The sequence below is a fragment of the Puntigrus tetrazona genome, chromosome 17 (assembly GCF_018831695.1).
Source record: "Puntigrus tetrazona isolate hp1 chromosome 17, ASM1883169v1, whole genome shotgun sequence".
NCBI lineage: Eukaryota > Metazoa > Chordata > Actinopteri > Cypriniformes > Cyprinidae > Puntigrus > Puntigrus tetrazona.
This window is the reverse complement of record NC_056715.1, coordinates 9,973,745-9,988,733: the sequence shown is the minus strand read 5'-3', so window position 1 is coordinate 9,988,733 and position 14,989 is coordinate 9,973,745. Positions and strand designations below refer to the sequence as shown.

General features: G+C 37.8%; 1 protein-coding gene across 2 annotated transcripts in view; it reads right to left on the bottom strand.

The window, feature by feature from the left end:
* Positions 1–10,480, bottom strand: part of rps6ka1 (ribosomal protein S6 kinase a, polypeptide 1) — a 48,491-nt gene extending 38,011 nt beyond the window's left edge. For both annotated transcript variants that reach the window (XM_043263056.1, XM_043263057.1), the window contains exons 1-2: positions 9,906–10,480; positions 662–706 (exon numbers count right to left, since the gene is read on the bottom strand). In XM_043263056.1, coding sequence (XP_043118991.1) covers positions 662–706; positions 9,906–9,968 — 108 coding nt within the window. In that variant the 5' untranslated portion in view covers positions 9,969–10,480. The remainder of the gene's footprint in view (positions 1–661; positions 707–9,905) is intronic.
* Positions 10,481–14,989: the final 4,509 nt, after the last annotated feature.

Genomic DNA, 14,989 nt, shown 5'->3' with positions numbered 1-14,989 from the left:
GCTCATATTACACATAAAAACGCAACAAATGCAGGGATTCATTAGGGAGAGAGAGGCTTTCCCCAAACAGTTAGATAGACAGGCTGCAAAAAGTCAAGATGAACCCTGGAACAGAGAGGCTATGAGTAATCCAACCCCTTTTGACACATAAAGAGGTCTCAGAGTCTCTGAGCCAGAAGACTGAATTCTTCTTAGCACTTGTTCAATTGATTGTTTCAGAAAGCTGCCAATATACCCCCAGACACTCCTGTGAGACAGAAGAGACTCCAAGGTTTCTTAGACACAGCACTCGGAATAAATCAAATCAAATCAAATCTAAAGCAGCAGTATGACTTAAATTCATGGCTCAACGTCAAGAATGACCCCATGGCCAGTGTGAGAAAGTTGGGGGCAGCTGAGCTTACGGACCATGTGTCCTATTAGGCCTAAATGATTGTCTGATTCATTTTTATACCTTCTTTTTGCAATCTGCGATCATTTATAATAAGGAGCGAACCAGCAGAAAAGAATCTGTCCTGCAAACTACGAATGAACGTACAGACCTGCCGGATCAACAAGAGCAATTGCAGGGAAATAAGCATTTCTAGGTGTTTTTGGAAAAATATAAGTCTATTATAACTGCCCCAAACATCTGAAAGTGTGTTTGCAAGCTGGGTCCTACCTTAACAGCTGAAGTGACCCCATCCTCAGTGGTGCTCTGCCCATTCTGAAAGAGAAGCAGAAAGAGATTCATGAATATATGTATATGCTGCACTATCGTTTGGACACAACTACTTACTCTTTACTTCTTTGCATGATTAAGAACGGTCATCAAATAGTAGGTACAATAGTACAGTACAGTAACCAGAAAACTTCATGAAGTGCCACGTGGGAAGCGTTTAAAACAGGTTTAACTTTGTTAAACTCCATTTACTTGTATGCAAAATATATATAATTGCAATCGTTAATCTTCAAAATAGTGTACATAAAGTTCAGGCATGTTTACATCTGAATCCTCAGGCTTATTATCGTGAGAACTGCCACAGCTTGTGTGTGCATTTATGCATGCATGCATGCATGTACTTGAAGGCTCACAGCTGTGGTGTCAAAATTATAAAGCGCATTATGCCTAGATGACATAATCAACAGCTTCAGGGGCATTTAAACAGGCTTTGCTTCTAATATGCTCAGATACCCCCTTTCTTTTTGCGATTCTTCAAATGAACTGACCCATCGGTAAACCCCGCCCCCTTAGTTACTGTTGCTCCATCGGACAAACACTGTTTTATACTGACAGCTGCGGTGTGAAAACCTTGTTTCACTATGTTTTTGCACAATTTTGGACACAGAAGGCCAGCAGAGCTATTCAGAAAAGATTAAAAAATAAATACGGTGGTTAACTCGAAGCAAGGGTTTTGCAAGTGGAGAGGTCTCATAAGGTCGGTCATCATGATCGCAGAAGGCAACATTCCAGATCAACAATGTTCACGTATCGCAGGATATGATTCAATTAAATGTACATTTAACCTGTTTAATATGAAGAGACGGTGGACACCAGAGACCCTCAAATCTGTTGTTTGTTTTAAACATTAAAGTCTCTAGTTTCAGCGTTTGGCTTGAGCAGATGAAAATCGTAACTTAATGAGTGTGTGACAAGCAATAAACTAACGTTTGTGTCTTCATTTGAATTGAGGTTGAATGCTTAGGGACATTTTGCTCTGTTTTGTTCAGATACAGGAAATTGAATAAAATAAATAATGCATCCTATCCTCTCAGGATACCTGGAATCAGTGTCACAAGCACCCCAGACACAGATTTCACTGCACAGCACTAATAAGACATTTACATTTATATATTGTTTATACTGTATTTCTTCTAGGTTAGTACTGAATTAGGGTTTAAATATGTTTACTTAAATTAACTGTACACTTTCAATCTAGAACTGCATTTTTTAACTTTTCACAGATTTACCTAAAAGAGACTTTAATTAGAGTGTAAAAAGCCTTGAAGAGAGCTAAAAATAAAATGCATTAACTGTATCTGATGTCTGCGTCTGCCTCTGGGAATTGTATCTGATAATGGGCGGCTAACATCAAGTAACTTAAAGACTCTTTAGGTGAGAGCAAACCATAACCACCCAGAAACAAAACACATGTAAAATACATGTAAATTCTAAAAAAAGAAAAAACTTGAAGACAGCACTTCCTCGTGATATTTCCTGTTCATAGGCATTTTTCTGTGACAGACAGTTTATCAGAACTTGACATAAGGAAAAAAAAAAAATCAGCAATCGTTCTATCAATATCTTCCTCATAAACAACTAAACATGTAAAGACAAAGAGAGAATGTTTGTACAGTTTATTCGTTTTTTTGAATTGCCAACATGTAGAATTTCTGCAGTTCAAACTGGGCATTTTCTCATGACCCGGCAGAAAAACACAAGAATCGCTTCCTGCACGGGCTATTGCTTTCAATTTCATTCAACACAGAACCTTGAGCGAGAAGAGAAGGAAATGAAAGAAGCAAAAATAAAAAGAATAAGAGGAGAGAAGAAAACACTTCTGGCTGTTCATAGAAAAAAAAGAAAAGAAAGTAAAACAGGCAAAGATCAAGGATTCCGAAGGATGCGAAGTTCATTAATGCTGACTTTAGATCGATTCACTCAAGTGTTCTGGAAGTTGAAATTGCTCATTGAAAACTCGTCTTAGAAAAGCTCCGGTTTGCCGTCAATGTCACTTTTGACAACAATAAGCACAAGAGGTCTGGTAAAGAAGTTTCCTTGGTAACTGGAAAGACCAGACATTGTCTCCAAATTGTGAAGTGAGACTTCTGGCCATCCACAAACATTTATAGCAACATAAATAAACCATACAAACTGGGATGCACAAACCCAACAATCGATAGAAAAAACAAAAGATACAATAAATAAACAACTTTGCTGCATAAGACCTCAATATATCATTTGAAGTCATAAGTATTAATTCTGTATTGCCTGTATGTTTTCATGACTCATGAAATATATCAACTTATCATACAACTTCTAACAAGGTTTTCTCATTAAAAATAGCTTACTTTTTTTTTTTTTTTTTTACTTTGCGAACAATGCCATAAGTTAGGAGCAAGAAAAAATGTCATTTTTACATTGTTTTTACAACACTAGCGGCACAGACATTAGACACTTCACACGCGCTTTAATATATAAGCTGAATTATGCAAAAGTTGATATGCAGTTACATAAATCATTAATATACTGTCAAAGTGAGCTGTGAACATCAGCTTTCTGTGATGAAACCGATAAGGAGATATAAGCCGTGCTTAATTAACACTGCACTCATTTAATGCATACAACACTAATGAATCCGGGTTATTGAAATTATTATACAAGATGTACAACACGATAGACTGTGTTTTGTAGGGTCTCTAAAAGAATGAAACAGATTTACCACCAGCATTTTGTGAAAGGTCAGAGATATGTACAAAATAAAAACACACATAAAATAGCATGTGTGTGTCTAAAGAACGTGTGTGCTTTCAGGAGGTTAAAAAGACAAACAGAATATAAGTGAAACTTAAGCACAACTTCTGGCTTTCTAGGAAGACAAACCCAAACTATTCTTAACATAATAAAGAAAACACACACATACTAAGATTAAGAAGCTGAAACGTAAATAAAATGCATGAACAAACTAAAGTAAAAACACAAAACAGAACAGATTATGTTATTATGTTAACACGTAAACCCCAAAACGTAACAGATTATGGCTACTGGTCGCACGTGACCCTGAAACTCTCTTCTTGACAATGCAATGCAAATGAAAGCACAAAAAAAAGTTGTCTGCAAAAAATTAACATCTCTTTTATAATGTGACCCTGTTACAGAAATAGCATGCAAGTAATTGGGACCAAAGTGTTCCTGAGAGAGGTGAGAGGATGTTTGAATGTGAGAGAGGCAAAAAAAGAGGTGTGAAAGGAATTAAAAGGCTTGTATTTAAGTGACTTGGCCATTAATGAAACAAGCACAGGAGAATTAGACAGGGCTGCTACAAAACAACATAAGTGCAAATAATAAAACAAGTAGCAAAACATCTTTCAAAAGTAAAGAGAAAGAATTCCCTTTCAATTCCCTGGGAAAGGATAAGAAAGAAGCAGCTAGTCAAATCAGACAGATGCTAACATGGACATTTTATGTGACATGTTCATCTTCATAAAGCATGAAAAATACACTATAAATTCCCTTACAAGGCTAAATCTGGTTTGTGGTTTGAATTAATGGCTTTTATGAAGCATGAAACCATCAAATTTCAAGAGGCTGTTAGATATGCCAATTTCTCTATTCACACCATAATGACTATCGATTGATTTTAAAGACATTTTTCCTTCGACCTTTGTATGATAAACTATTTTGGTGCCGAATTGGATCACCATTTGATGTCCAATGAAAATCCGATTCCTTAAGTAAAACTCATTGAGAATTTAAGAATTTAACCGTCTTTTTCTCTTTTTTCTCTCAATAAGAAATTGCCTTTAATTAGATACAGGGGATTTATAAAAATAACTAAAAAAAAAAAAAAAAAACCTTAAAAGAAACTTTCTGTATTTCCTGGATTTCTTTCTATGATGTAATGCCAGTCCAGTCAACCATCAACTCAGCTGCTCCCTTTTAACCTCATATGGACTATAGGTGAGGATAAGAAACTCTTTTTTTTTTTCAAGCCCTGAAGAAACCAATATCAAAAGTCAAAGCTGTCCCTACGTGTGACTCACTTCCTCATAGGGCCAACAAAATGACAGATACAGCGGGAGAAGGGTTTCTAGATGCTTCTGAAGTCCCGAACAGGTCACACTGTTCCTTAGAGCGGTAGGAACATGCAACTAGGCCATTACATAATCTCACCTTTAACCTACAGATCAGGTGATGCTGCTGAGTGGGACACATCAGAAGTGATATCAGAAGAGAGAAAAGGAGCAGTGTAGAACACCGTAATTAAATTAAAAAGGAAAGAAATGTATAAAGGAAGTAAATAGTGGTGGATAAAAATATCGGAACACTAGTGTTTTCACTAGCGAAATATGGTCAGTTATTTCTATCGTTTGGTGTAGTGCGTCAGTAGAAACTATTATTCTGACAACAGCCGGAACAAACTGAGACTAAATCCGGAAGATCTGCGGTAACATCTCCAAGATGCCCTACATGCAAAGCTACATGAAAAACCTGAAAAAGTGCACCTAGGGCAAAAGCTGCTTTAAATATAAAGAATGGTCACATTTCATTCAGTTAATAGAAGTTAACTGAAGAAGAAAATCTATTTGGCATTATTTTTGACAGTAGCTTCATTTTACATCATTTTTACACAAGTGCCTAAAACCTTTAACAGTACTTTAGCTTTGCATGTAGGTCTCTTGAAGCTTCTTAGACGCCGCCACAGTTCTTCTGCATTTAGTCGGAGTTTGTTCTGTTTCTTCGTGTCGTTCCACACAGACCGGATGATGAGCTCAGATCTCCGTGTGGAGCACTGGATGTCGTCAGACTCCTTGTGCGAACAAAATCCTCAAAACGAGTGTTTTGAAAATGTAAACTGATATTTCCTACTGACACACTACAGCAAAAGATAGAAATAACTGGCTTAAAACCATTTATTAGCTGGTAATGTTCCAATCATTTTTTCCACCACTGTATAAGAAATGTATTGAATGTATGAATGAAGGATTAATGAAAGGAAATAAATATTTTAATTAAAAAAAAAAAAAAAAAAAAAAACAGTATGAGTCAGAAATGTCAGCATGCTGATGATTCAGGCATTTGACATGCACACAAAACATTTGTGTCTATTTCAATGTCAAACCTGACAAGCGTGTAAGGCTGCATGGTAAGCAGTTATACAAGACTGAACGACTATGTGACACATCAAAGATGATGGTCTGACACAATATGTGAGCCCTGGTTAAAAGAAAGGAGGCAGACAGCAGGAGTAATGTGAAAGAAAAGGTTGTGACGACATGACAAGGAAAGGAAGACAAAAGGAATCACAGATTAATCGAATGATTAAAACTGTGATGAATTAAAGATAAATGTTTAATACTTTCAAAGAGTGAGACTGACTGGTATTCACAGGTGGCAGGGATTTAAAAAGAGATGACAGGATGAAATTCGGCTTCTAGTCCGGATCACATCATCTCCATATTCTCGGCCATCATGAACTGCTACGCCTTCTCATGTTTCAAACCGCTGCACGCACTGACAGCTGAGACCGGAAACACACAGTTTAAAAATCTCATATTCCCGAGGAACATACGCTGGAAGCACGTGGCATTGCATGTGTGGCATTAACGGAGGAAACGCAAGAGCAAAAAAGCAAGTGTAAGAAATCGGACTGAATCTAATTTGTATTCTTTTAATAATTCTGTTAGAACTCATTAAGGAAACTGAAAGCATCTAGAGCAGAGAACATCTGATCAATGCACACGAATCCACCAACACTAATGCTTGAATTCTGGCTCCATCTCAGTTCAGAGCTCACAGCTTGGCTCGTAGGACACAGTCAAACTGGTTCTTTCAAGTGAAACATAACCCCTCCCTGTGGAACAGACCGGGCCTCATACGCCATGATATACCGTCAACACACTTCCAGCAAATCTGGGAAGCTCCGGGTTCACAGGAATAAATTTCTGGTGATGGAGCGAGAACAGAACTTGTGACTCCTAGAGCACACAGAACGCCTGTCGTTTAAATAGAAGCATACAGCCTCAAATGCTCTCCTTTGTTCTCCAGCATCTTATCTCCAAAGGGTTGGAAGTCCTTGTCGAACAAGCTCCAGGTTCCATGTAACTACAGGCTTTTGAAATAATGATACCAATCATCTTTGTGCAGTATGTATGATTACAAACACGACCCCAGAGAGCATGGCAGCCAACAAAAAGGTGAACAGCAGGATCTCTGACTAAAACAAAAAAAGAATTAACTCACACATCTGCAGCAAAAGGCTTGGGTAACTTTTTAAAAGCAATAAGTGTTATAGTTACCAATCAGGTAACCAGTCACTATAAGGAACCGCGATACTTCGGCAACGGTTTTCCAGGCATCTTGTTAAATTGCACACAATGGGCCTCATTCATGAAACAAGAGCAGAACTATTTTTTGTGTAAATCATTCATAAAGCTGTTCTGACATAAATCTTCGAATTCATTAGTGTTCTTTTTTTCAAAATGTTAGTTGGTACAAAAGTGTTTGCCATGTGTAAATGTGTGTTCTTTTTGGCAAACTGATGACACTGGATTTTGATGCGCTGCCATCAGAAAATATTATGATGATCTGTTTTTTTGGAAAAATTGTTTAGCTAATGATATAACGCAGTGCTAGTCACTGTCACTTTTTACCCAGCCGTCCAATCGATGTAGGAGGGCTGGGACAAATACTACACCGACCAATCTCCAATCTGGTTTCCGCATTTTTATTTTGAGTAATATTTTTCGAAACAACATTCTAGTTCTACGTTACTGCTGTGGGTGTTCCAAATCATAGCAACTAAAGCATCTCAGCTGGAAAACCTCTGTGCCACCAAAGCGTTTTCAAGCACCACTAGCTGGCATTTTTCAGCCTGCCAAAAAATGCTTTGATGGACACTTTAATTGAATATTTATTGTTAGGTATATGGCTATATTGTAATTTTTGCATTCATGCAATATACTGGAGCCAAGCTTTAGAAAGTAGACAAGAATATTCCACTGCGTTCCTGGACACGCAGTTCCCATAGCGGTAATTCATAGGTGGAGATTATGCAAATTGTGAATGACTGTGCATGAGAACCCTATTTACGAATGAATGGAATTCATCAAAGTACATTTCAAATATCAAATCCGATGCATTTGTAAATCCAGAGGAGAGTTTTGGGGAAGGTTTTTTTTTTTTTTTTTTCCCCCCACACAAATTACTCAGAACTTACTCCTAAACACTTAAGAATGTTTCATGAATGTGTTTAGAGGCCCTTTAAGCAGTGACGGTATGCAAAAAACTGCCAGAGAGCAAGAAGCAAAACTCTTTTTTTATACAAATCAGGCGGTCGGTAGCTAGTTCTAGTTGTATCTTGTTCTTCATGCTTACTTCAGGAAACACATTACAGGCTTGTGGTACTTGCTGAAATGCTTTAGCAAGATTCTAATCAGCAGTTATTCCGCTAAATGTATAAATCTAGATTCATTTCTGCCTCTCTTTCTCATCTAAAGAAAAAAAATTCACTCAGGTGGACAGAGAAGTACGGAAAATGTTTCTGCAGCAAACCTGCTGTCGCCTGATTGGTGATCCCATTAAAGGGGTGAACGACCAGAAGGCAAGGGAAAAAGAAAGTTAATTTAAACTTAAAATTGAACAGATTACAATGACGGGAACAATAGACTGTAAAACATGTCTCTTGTAGCGATTCTCAAAAGAGATCAGCATTAGTCTGAGAGCAAGAAAAGTTATTAAATTGTCTTTCTTCTATTCTCATTAATCATGGACATCACAGGCCATATTGTCTCAGCTTGCCCTGTAGTTATAAACCTGGCCTCCAGCCGAAGTTGCTGGAGCAAATTCTCGTACTGTTCATTGCAAACGTCTGAAAGTTGACTATAGTACAAAACTGAAATAAAGCAGGAGTTTAGCTCTCAGAGCTGTTATCACTGCGGTCTGTGCGTGTGATCGAAAGATATGATTCTTCAAATTAGCATACTGAATATATTTTTGAGAATCAAAAGGAAATATAAAGCTTTTGAAGAAAAAAAAACATCTCATAGCATGAATGCTAAAAATGACATACAGTACAGAGAGCAGTGAATTTTTACAAACATGTGGCTACTAGTGAGATTGCTATTAATATTTTTAACGTAATAAAAAACATTTAAATACAAGTTTTGTACTACATGCCACACACAGTCTGGCTACACAAATTCTAGCGAGCACAGTATTTCAGAAAGTAAAACTTCTCAGACTTTCTTATGACCTTCTGTATTATTTATTAGATTTTTTTTACATTTCCCCCGAGTCAAAGTCAAAATGCACACCAAGAAACACTGAAAAAAAGCTGGTTCACTGAGCACAACTTAAAAAATAAATAAATAAATAATAATAAATATTTATTTATTTCTTGCTTCCACTACAGTACAAAGATGATAAAAGCTGCATTCCACAAAACCGCTGCCTTTTTAAAATTAAAAGATTATGTAACTTTCTTTTTGTTTTTAAAAAAACCTCCTTAAGCGTTGATAAGTTTCATTATATAACCTCAAGCAAAAAAAAAAAAAAAAAATTTATGTATGCTTTCAAGCTATGACTCACAACAGGGCTGACAGTTTTGCAGTTTATTTATTAATTTCTAGACTTTTTACCAAAGCCACTACATTGTAAGGTGGTCAGTACAAGATAATTATTGTTGATATTTCTAAACATAATTTGTGGTCTACAATTTTTTTGTATAGCTGTTGATAACAGAAGTCTGGACAATAACATGGCTGATTAATAACCTGGTTGGAAACACAAGGTTAGAGACCAGCCAAAACGTATCCACACCTTGTGTGTGTGTGTGTGTGCGTAAAAGAAAATGTCTATAAGTCATAGTTAAAGTTATTGAGAGTTTCCCATTGTTCAGTTCATTGTTTACGCATGGTTACGTGGGACACCCTTCCGTGGAATGACCCTCAAGTGTTACAAAACCCCCGCGCGTCAAGCTCGAGCTCCAAAAGAGCATCGAGTAAAGACAGCCCACCATACCTACAGAACTCTGCTCCAGTGTTTAGTGCTCTGCAGTTATTTTAATGTTTCACATTTCTTTATCATCGCCTATTTTCTCATGAAATCCCCAAACACAAACACGTGGACCTCTGGCTCGGATAGAGTAACCCCGAGGACACATTGAATCAGTTAATTTTAGTGCTGTGATTTCACCACCTCTCACCTCCGTCTCCAGCTGCACCAGCTCCATTTTGGGCCATGGTTCTGCCAGTTGAGCAAGTGGCATGGTGCGTTCCTTCTTGTCTCTCTCTCTCTCTCTCTCAAGTGCTCAGAATCGAAGGCGGATCTCTTCCGAACCCAGTGTATTCCCTTGTGGAACCACCCGGTCTGTCCCTTTTGGATCTGGAGCGAACGGGCGACTTTTCTCTCTCACAATCCGCACAGGACGCGCATAGTCACTCCGTAGAAAAACCGAAGCTGTTATTCCTGTTTAAATGACGTTGACGGATTCTCCCTTCGGTGCGGCGATGAAGAGGAGTTGCACAGCCCCGTTCCTGGAAATGCACAAATCTCTCCCAGTCAGTTACTCGCACACAGGTGGACTCGGGTTTAAAAGGAACATGCGCCGTGCGTCTGCTGCGATGAAAACGCGTCCCCTCCGAAATAAAAGATGTTGCTGTAATACGATGGTCTCTAAACTGACATTCACTATCGGTGTGCACGCAGACAGAGGAAAAGAAGAGCTGATGCTGTCAGTGTGTTCCGCTCTGAACCGAATTCACAGTGTAAAAGCGCATGAGCTTCAGCCGATCATTGGTTTGAAGACAGTTCTCGGCCAGCCCCTTTCTACTATACCCCTCTACTGACGCCCCTCTCTGGCCACTTACTGATACTGCTGTATGCTCTCAATCAGTTACACAAGAAAATGTAAACTGCAACATTTAAAGCTACTTTGTCTTTTATTTTTATAAAAATAATAACAAAATGTTAGAGTGCAAAGAAAAAAAAATCCACCTTCCAAACCACGTCCATACTTTACTCAAATGTTTATAAACCAATAATAGCCTACTAACAATCAAACGTTCGTCCACAAAACGCATGCTGTTTTAATTGCTAGTGGGGCAAACTAGTGTGCCTTTGCAATGATTTTTAAATCAATATAAACTGTCATTTCTATAATCTAAAAAAACTAAATTTTCGATTTAGTTCATTTAGAAACATATGACATATATTTGCAACCTTATTTGCAAAAAAATAAATAAATAAGCAAAAAATTCACTTCCATATTAATGTGCAAAGGTATTTAAATAGTACTTCAAAGAATATCATTCTAGTATAGCTCCATGCAAAAAAAAAAAAAAAAAAAACGTGGTAAATAATCAAATGCAGTGGTTCGACTTTCTAAACTTAACCAATCAGTTGGGCACAAGCTGATCATACACATTACATTTAATAAAAAAGTTGCATTTGACTGGACATAGGAAAGCACATCATTGCGTTGCATATCAAGCATGTTTTACTAAAATATTACCAGCATAAAGTAAAGATTTATGCAACAAAGTATTTCCCAACGCTGGCACAAGTAGCCTATCCAATTTTCCATCATGCCAAAAATGCTGTTTCGTGTTGTCAATTGTAATTGTCTTGTAGGCTTGCCCATTTTGTGACAAGGCAGCGATATGCCAATACCTCTTGACTCTTTATTCTCTCAAAGGGAGCAGAGAAGAGCAACTGTTGCTTCTCACTGAGAGTGGTTACCACTGGCAACCACAGACCATCTGCCAGCGTGCCGGTGAATCTGTTGCCAGAGTAAAACAGAGTATGAATGGTCGTCTTTATGAGATGGTAGTGGGTGGATATGGAGTGTGCATGGTAGAGGACCATGTTTCATTGAGTCAAATGACGGCACAAAGCGCAAAATGCTTTTAATGGCACTTAAATACAATAATGATAATGTAGGGCTATGTCAGGCTAAACTGTGACATTTTTAAATGGCGTCAAGACTAAGGTCTCAGTCATAGACGTGCAGAATTCCTTAGTGTGGACATAAAGTCAATTATGTATGAATTTTTTTCACAAGAATAAGTTATAGGCATTACAAACACTCATTACCCTCTGTTGGGCATGTGTGTGTGTGTGTGTGTGTGTGTGTTTAGCACTAGTACAAACAGCTATTATGTACATAGATATCAAATGCACATACTCAGCTGTACGATACGACTTCGATTCTCTTGCTCTTTACTGCTAGCTTGGCCTATTTCAGTAAGAACCTGGCAATCTGCCTGCCAGCCCGTCTCTACAATTACTGTACTCTAAGTCTCTTTGAATCAAAAGCATCCGCTAGAACAGCAAGTACTCGGCTATAGAGCAGCGCGGACAGCATGACTGTCCATGCAAGGTGACTCTCCACATTATTTAGTCTAGAGAGCCCGCGAGAGACTGTTAATACAACAGCAGAAACCTGAAGACATAATGCAAGATGATGTACTTTTTTATTAGGCTGGTTTGATATTTCTTGTTTCATACCAACGCAGTTACCGCGTTTCACAACGTCAAGTACTTGCAAATGTATCTAGTTTGACCTTGAAACGAATGAAGTGGAGAAAGGGAAGATTAAAACGCATTCTTCTGAACATTAATGAAATACTACAATACGTGCATACAGGCAGCAGGAGCTGAATGAATGCAGACCGAGCAATATCTTTATGTAACACTTATAAAATAGGGTACATTACATAACATAAAAATATATATTTTGCACAGTAGAAAAGGTCATAAGAAATGTGAGAGACTTTGTTTGAACCATGAATAAGAACATCAATTTTATTGATTTATTAGCTCTGTGGGGTTTTTTTAATTACTAATGGTATTTGCTTAATAATGCCACCTAGAGGCTGGTGATATATAATCACACATAGCACATATGTTTAGTAGTTTGAAGTAATTTGGCCATACAGCTGTGTGTGAAATCTCATGGCCGTTTGCCCGTTTTTCCTTCGGACTCCTATAGTTTACCCTTTAGCGGTTCATGTGTCATTTCTTCCCACAGTGCACAGATAAATATGTTCAGACAGGAAGTCTTGTTGATGCAAAGCCCTGCGAGAAATAATGGCTAGCCAGATCTCTCTTGATTATTGTTGGTTTTGTTCCCAGATAATCTGATAATCAGATTTGGTGATCAGAAATTAATCAACTTAAAAATCATCAAGCTGAAGCAATCATAATCTCATATTTAAAAAAAACAACAACTATGCAACCTTTTTTGTTGTTATTTATTTAAATCTTGTTTTTTATATATAATATTAAGCAAAAACTTCCACACTGCTGGCTGCAGGAATTTTACATGCCCGCACTGCCATTACGTAGCATTTATTTAACCTGAAAAGGGCTGCCTAGGAATAACCTGCACTTCCTTCGTGGGTAATTGTGTGTGTACTTGCTGCTGTGATCTAATTTCCAGCCAAAGAACTGCATCATTTCACCCCCAATGACCTCAGGGAGTCCCTGTCTATATCGCAGTCAAGCATCATGGGAAGATGACTCATACTTAACACATGAGGTGCACATTATATTAAGACATGCCAAAATTAAACCCCTCACCCAAAATGCACACGCACACATACCACGGCCTTGCATATGCTCACTATTATTTCTTGAATAACTGCAACAATGTGCCTCCCTCCCGAACTCCACACACGGACTATTCAGCAGGATGTCCGCCCGCCTCCCACCCACACTACATCACACACACCCATAGACGCATGTGAATTGTTGGACAATCAGTAGGAGGTTTGCGTGGGCGTGAAACGAAGCATGCAACAGACTGCAGGAGCCGCAGAGCTGCTGTGGGCAGAATAATCACTGGACTGCATGAAAATCTTAATGGCAGTTTTAAATGGCATAATGCCAGTTGAACATGCACACTAACTCACACCACTCCGAAAGCATGTGGTATGTAAAATAATACGACACAGTATGCGAATAATCCGTATGCATCACTTCCTAATATTTGCATTATGTGGACAGTTAATCGGCTGCCATATTAATTCTACAACGCAGTGGGTCTCTTGGTTGTTGTAACAAGCAGTGAACTGTAGTTTGCAGCATATGGTATAAAGGTTAGTTTCATGCCCTGAAGATTTATGGGCAATCACCATTGTGTATCAGCATGCCTTGTGTACCGAGGCACTCCTCAGTTTGCTTAAAAGTGACTGTTCTTGTAAAAAAGAGGTGACAAATTAGTACACAACGCATGCAGCAGGCAGGATACACTAACGCAGGCAGAATAAAATAATAGAATAATATAGTTTTCCATGACTACATTTAGTATGGAGTATCAGTAGGCTACATGATATCACTGTTGAATTTTCATTTCAGTGAGCACTACTAGATATCATTTCTAAAATAAATATGACTATTCTGCCTTTTCAATCCAATTTTGTGCAAAATGTTGTTGTCAGGCCAAATAATGAATTATGGGGTTGGGTTGTATCCAAAAAAACTCTGTATTTCAACCTTGTTACGTTCTCGTATTGACCATAAAAAAGCAATCATTCCACAAGAATAAACATTTGTCCTCTCCAAATGCTCTGTGCACATGCTTAACCCTCCTCAATCGATGCTTGCTGCATTACCATGCAGCAAAGTGAAAGAATGAAATACCTGAGTTGCGAGCTTGCAATCTGAATTGAATGTGATGAGATATAGCAACCTTTTACCGCAAATTACACTGTTAAGAAAAATGTGATTCATTTGTTCTCATAGGCTGCAAGCGAAAACAAACACAATCAAATGTAAAGCAGTGTAGTCCAGTTCACTGAAAAAATTACTCTGATTTTTTAAAATAAAAATTGTAGCGCAACCACGAAATTATGCTTATACATTATATGCTTAGGCATTGCATATAATATGGATATTGGTGTACATATAATAAGTACCTACTCCACATTCCCTAAACTTACCAACTGCATTTCACATGTACACCAAAGGCCCATTTTTGTGTATGAATAGTTTGCCAAACTGAAACACAAAACAGAAAATCGTGCCATTAAAATTCTTATGAGATCGGGTTATGTTATGGCGAGTTTTTTTTGTTTATTTATCACTCTGGAAATGGAATGTCAATCCTCGTGGGATTCAGTGCTTTGGGAAATGTAATGAGTCTCCTAAACACAAAATATCCTCTGAGATTTTGAGCCAATCGTTTGCATGCAAAACAGATCATACAGTTGCTTTTAAATGTTATGCAAAACCACAACTGGCAAAGTACTTTTCAGCCCATTTAAATCCATTAATGTAGATTCAGAG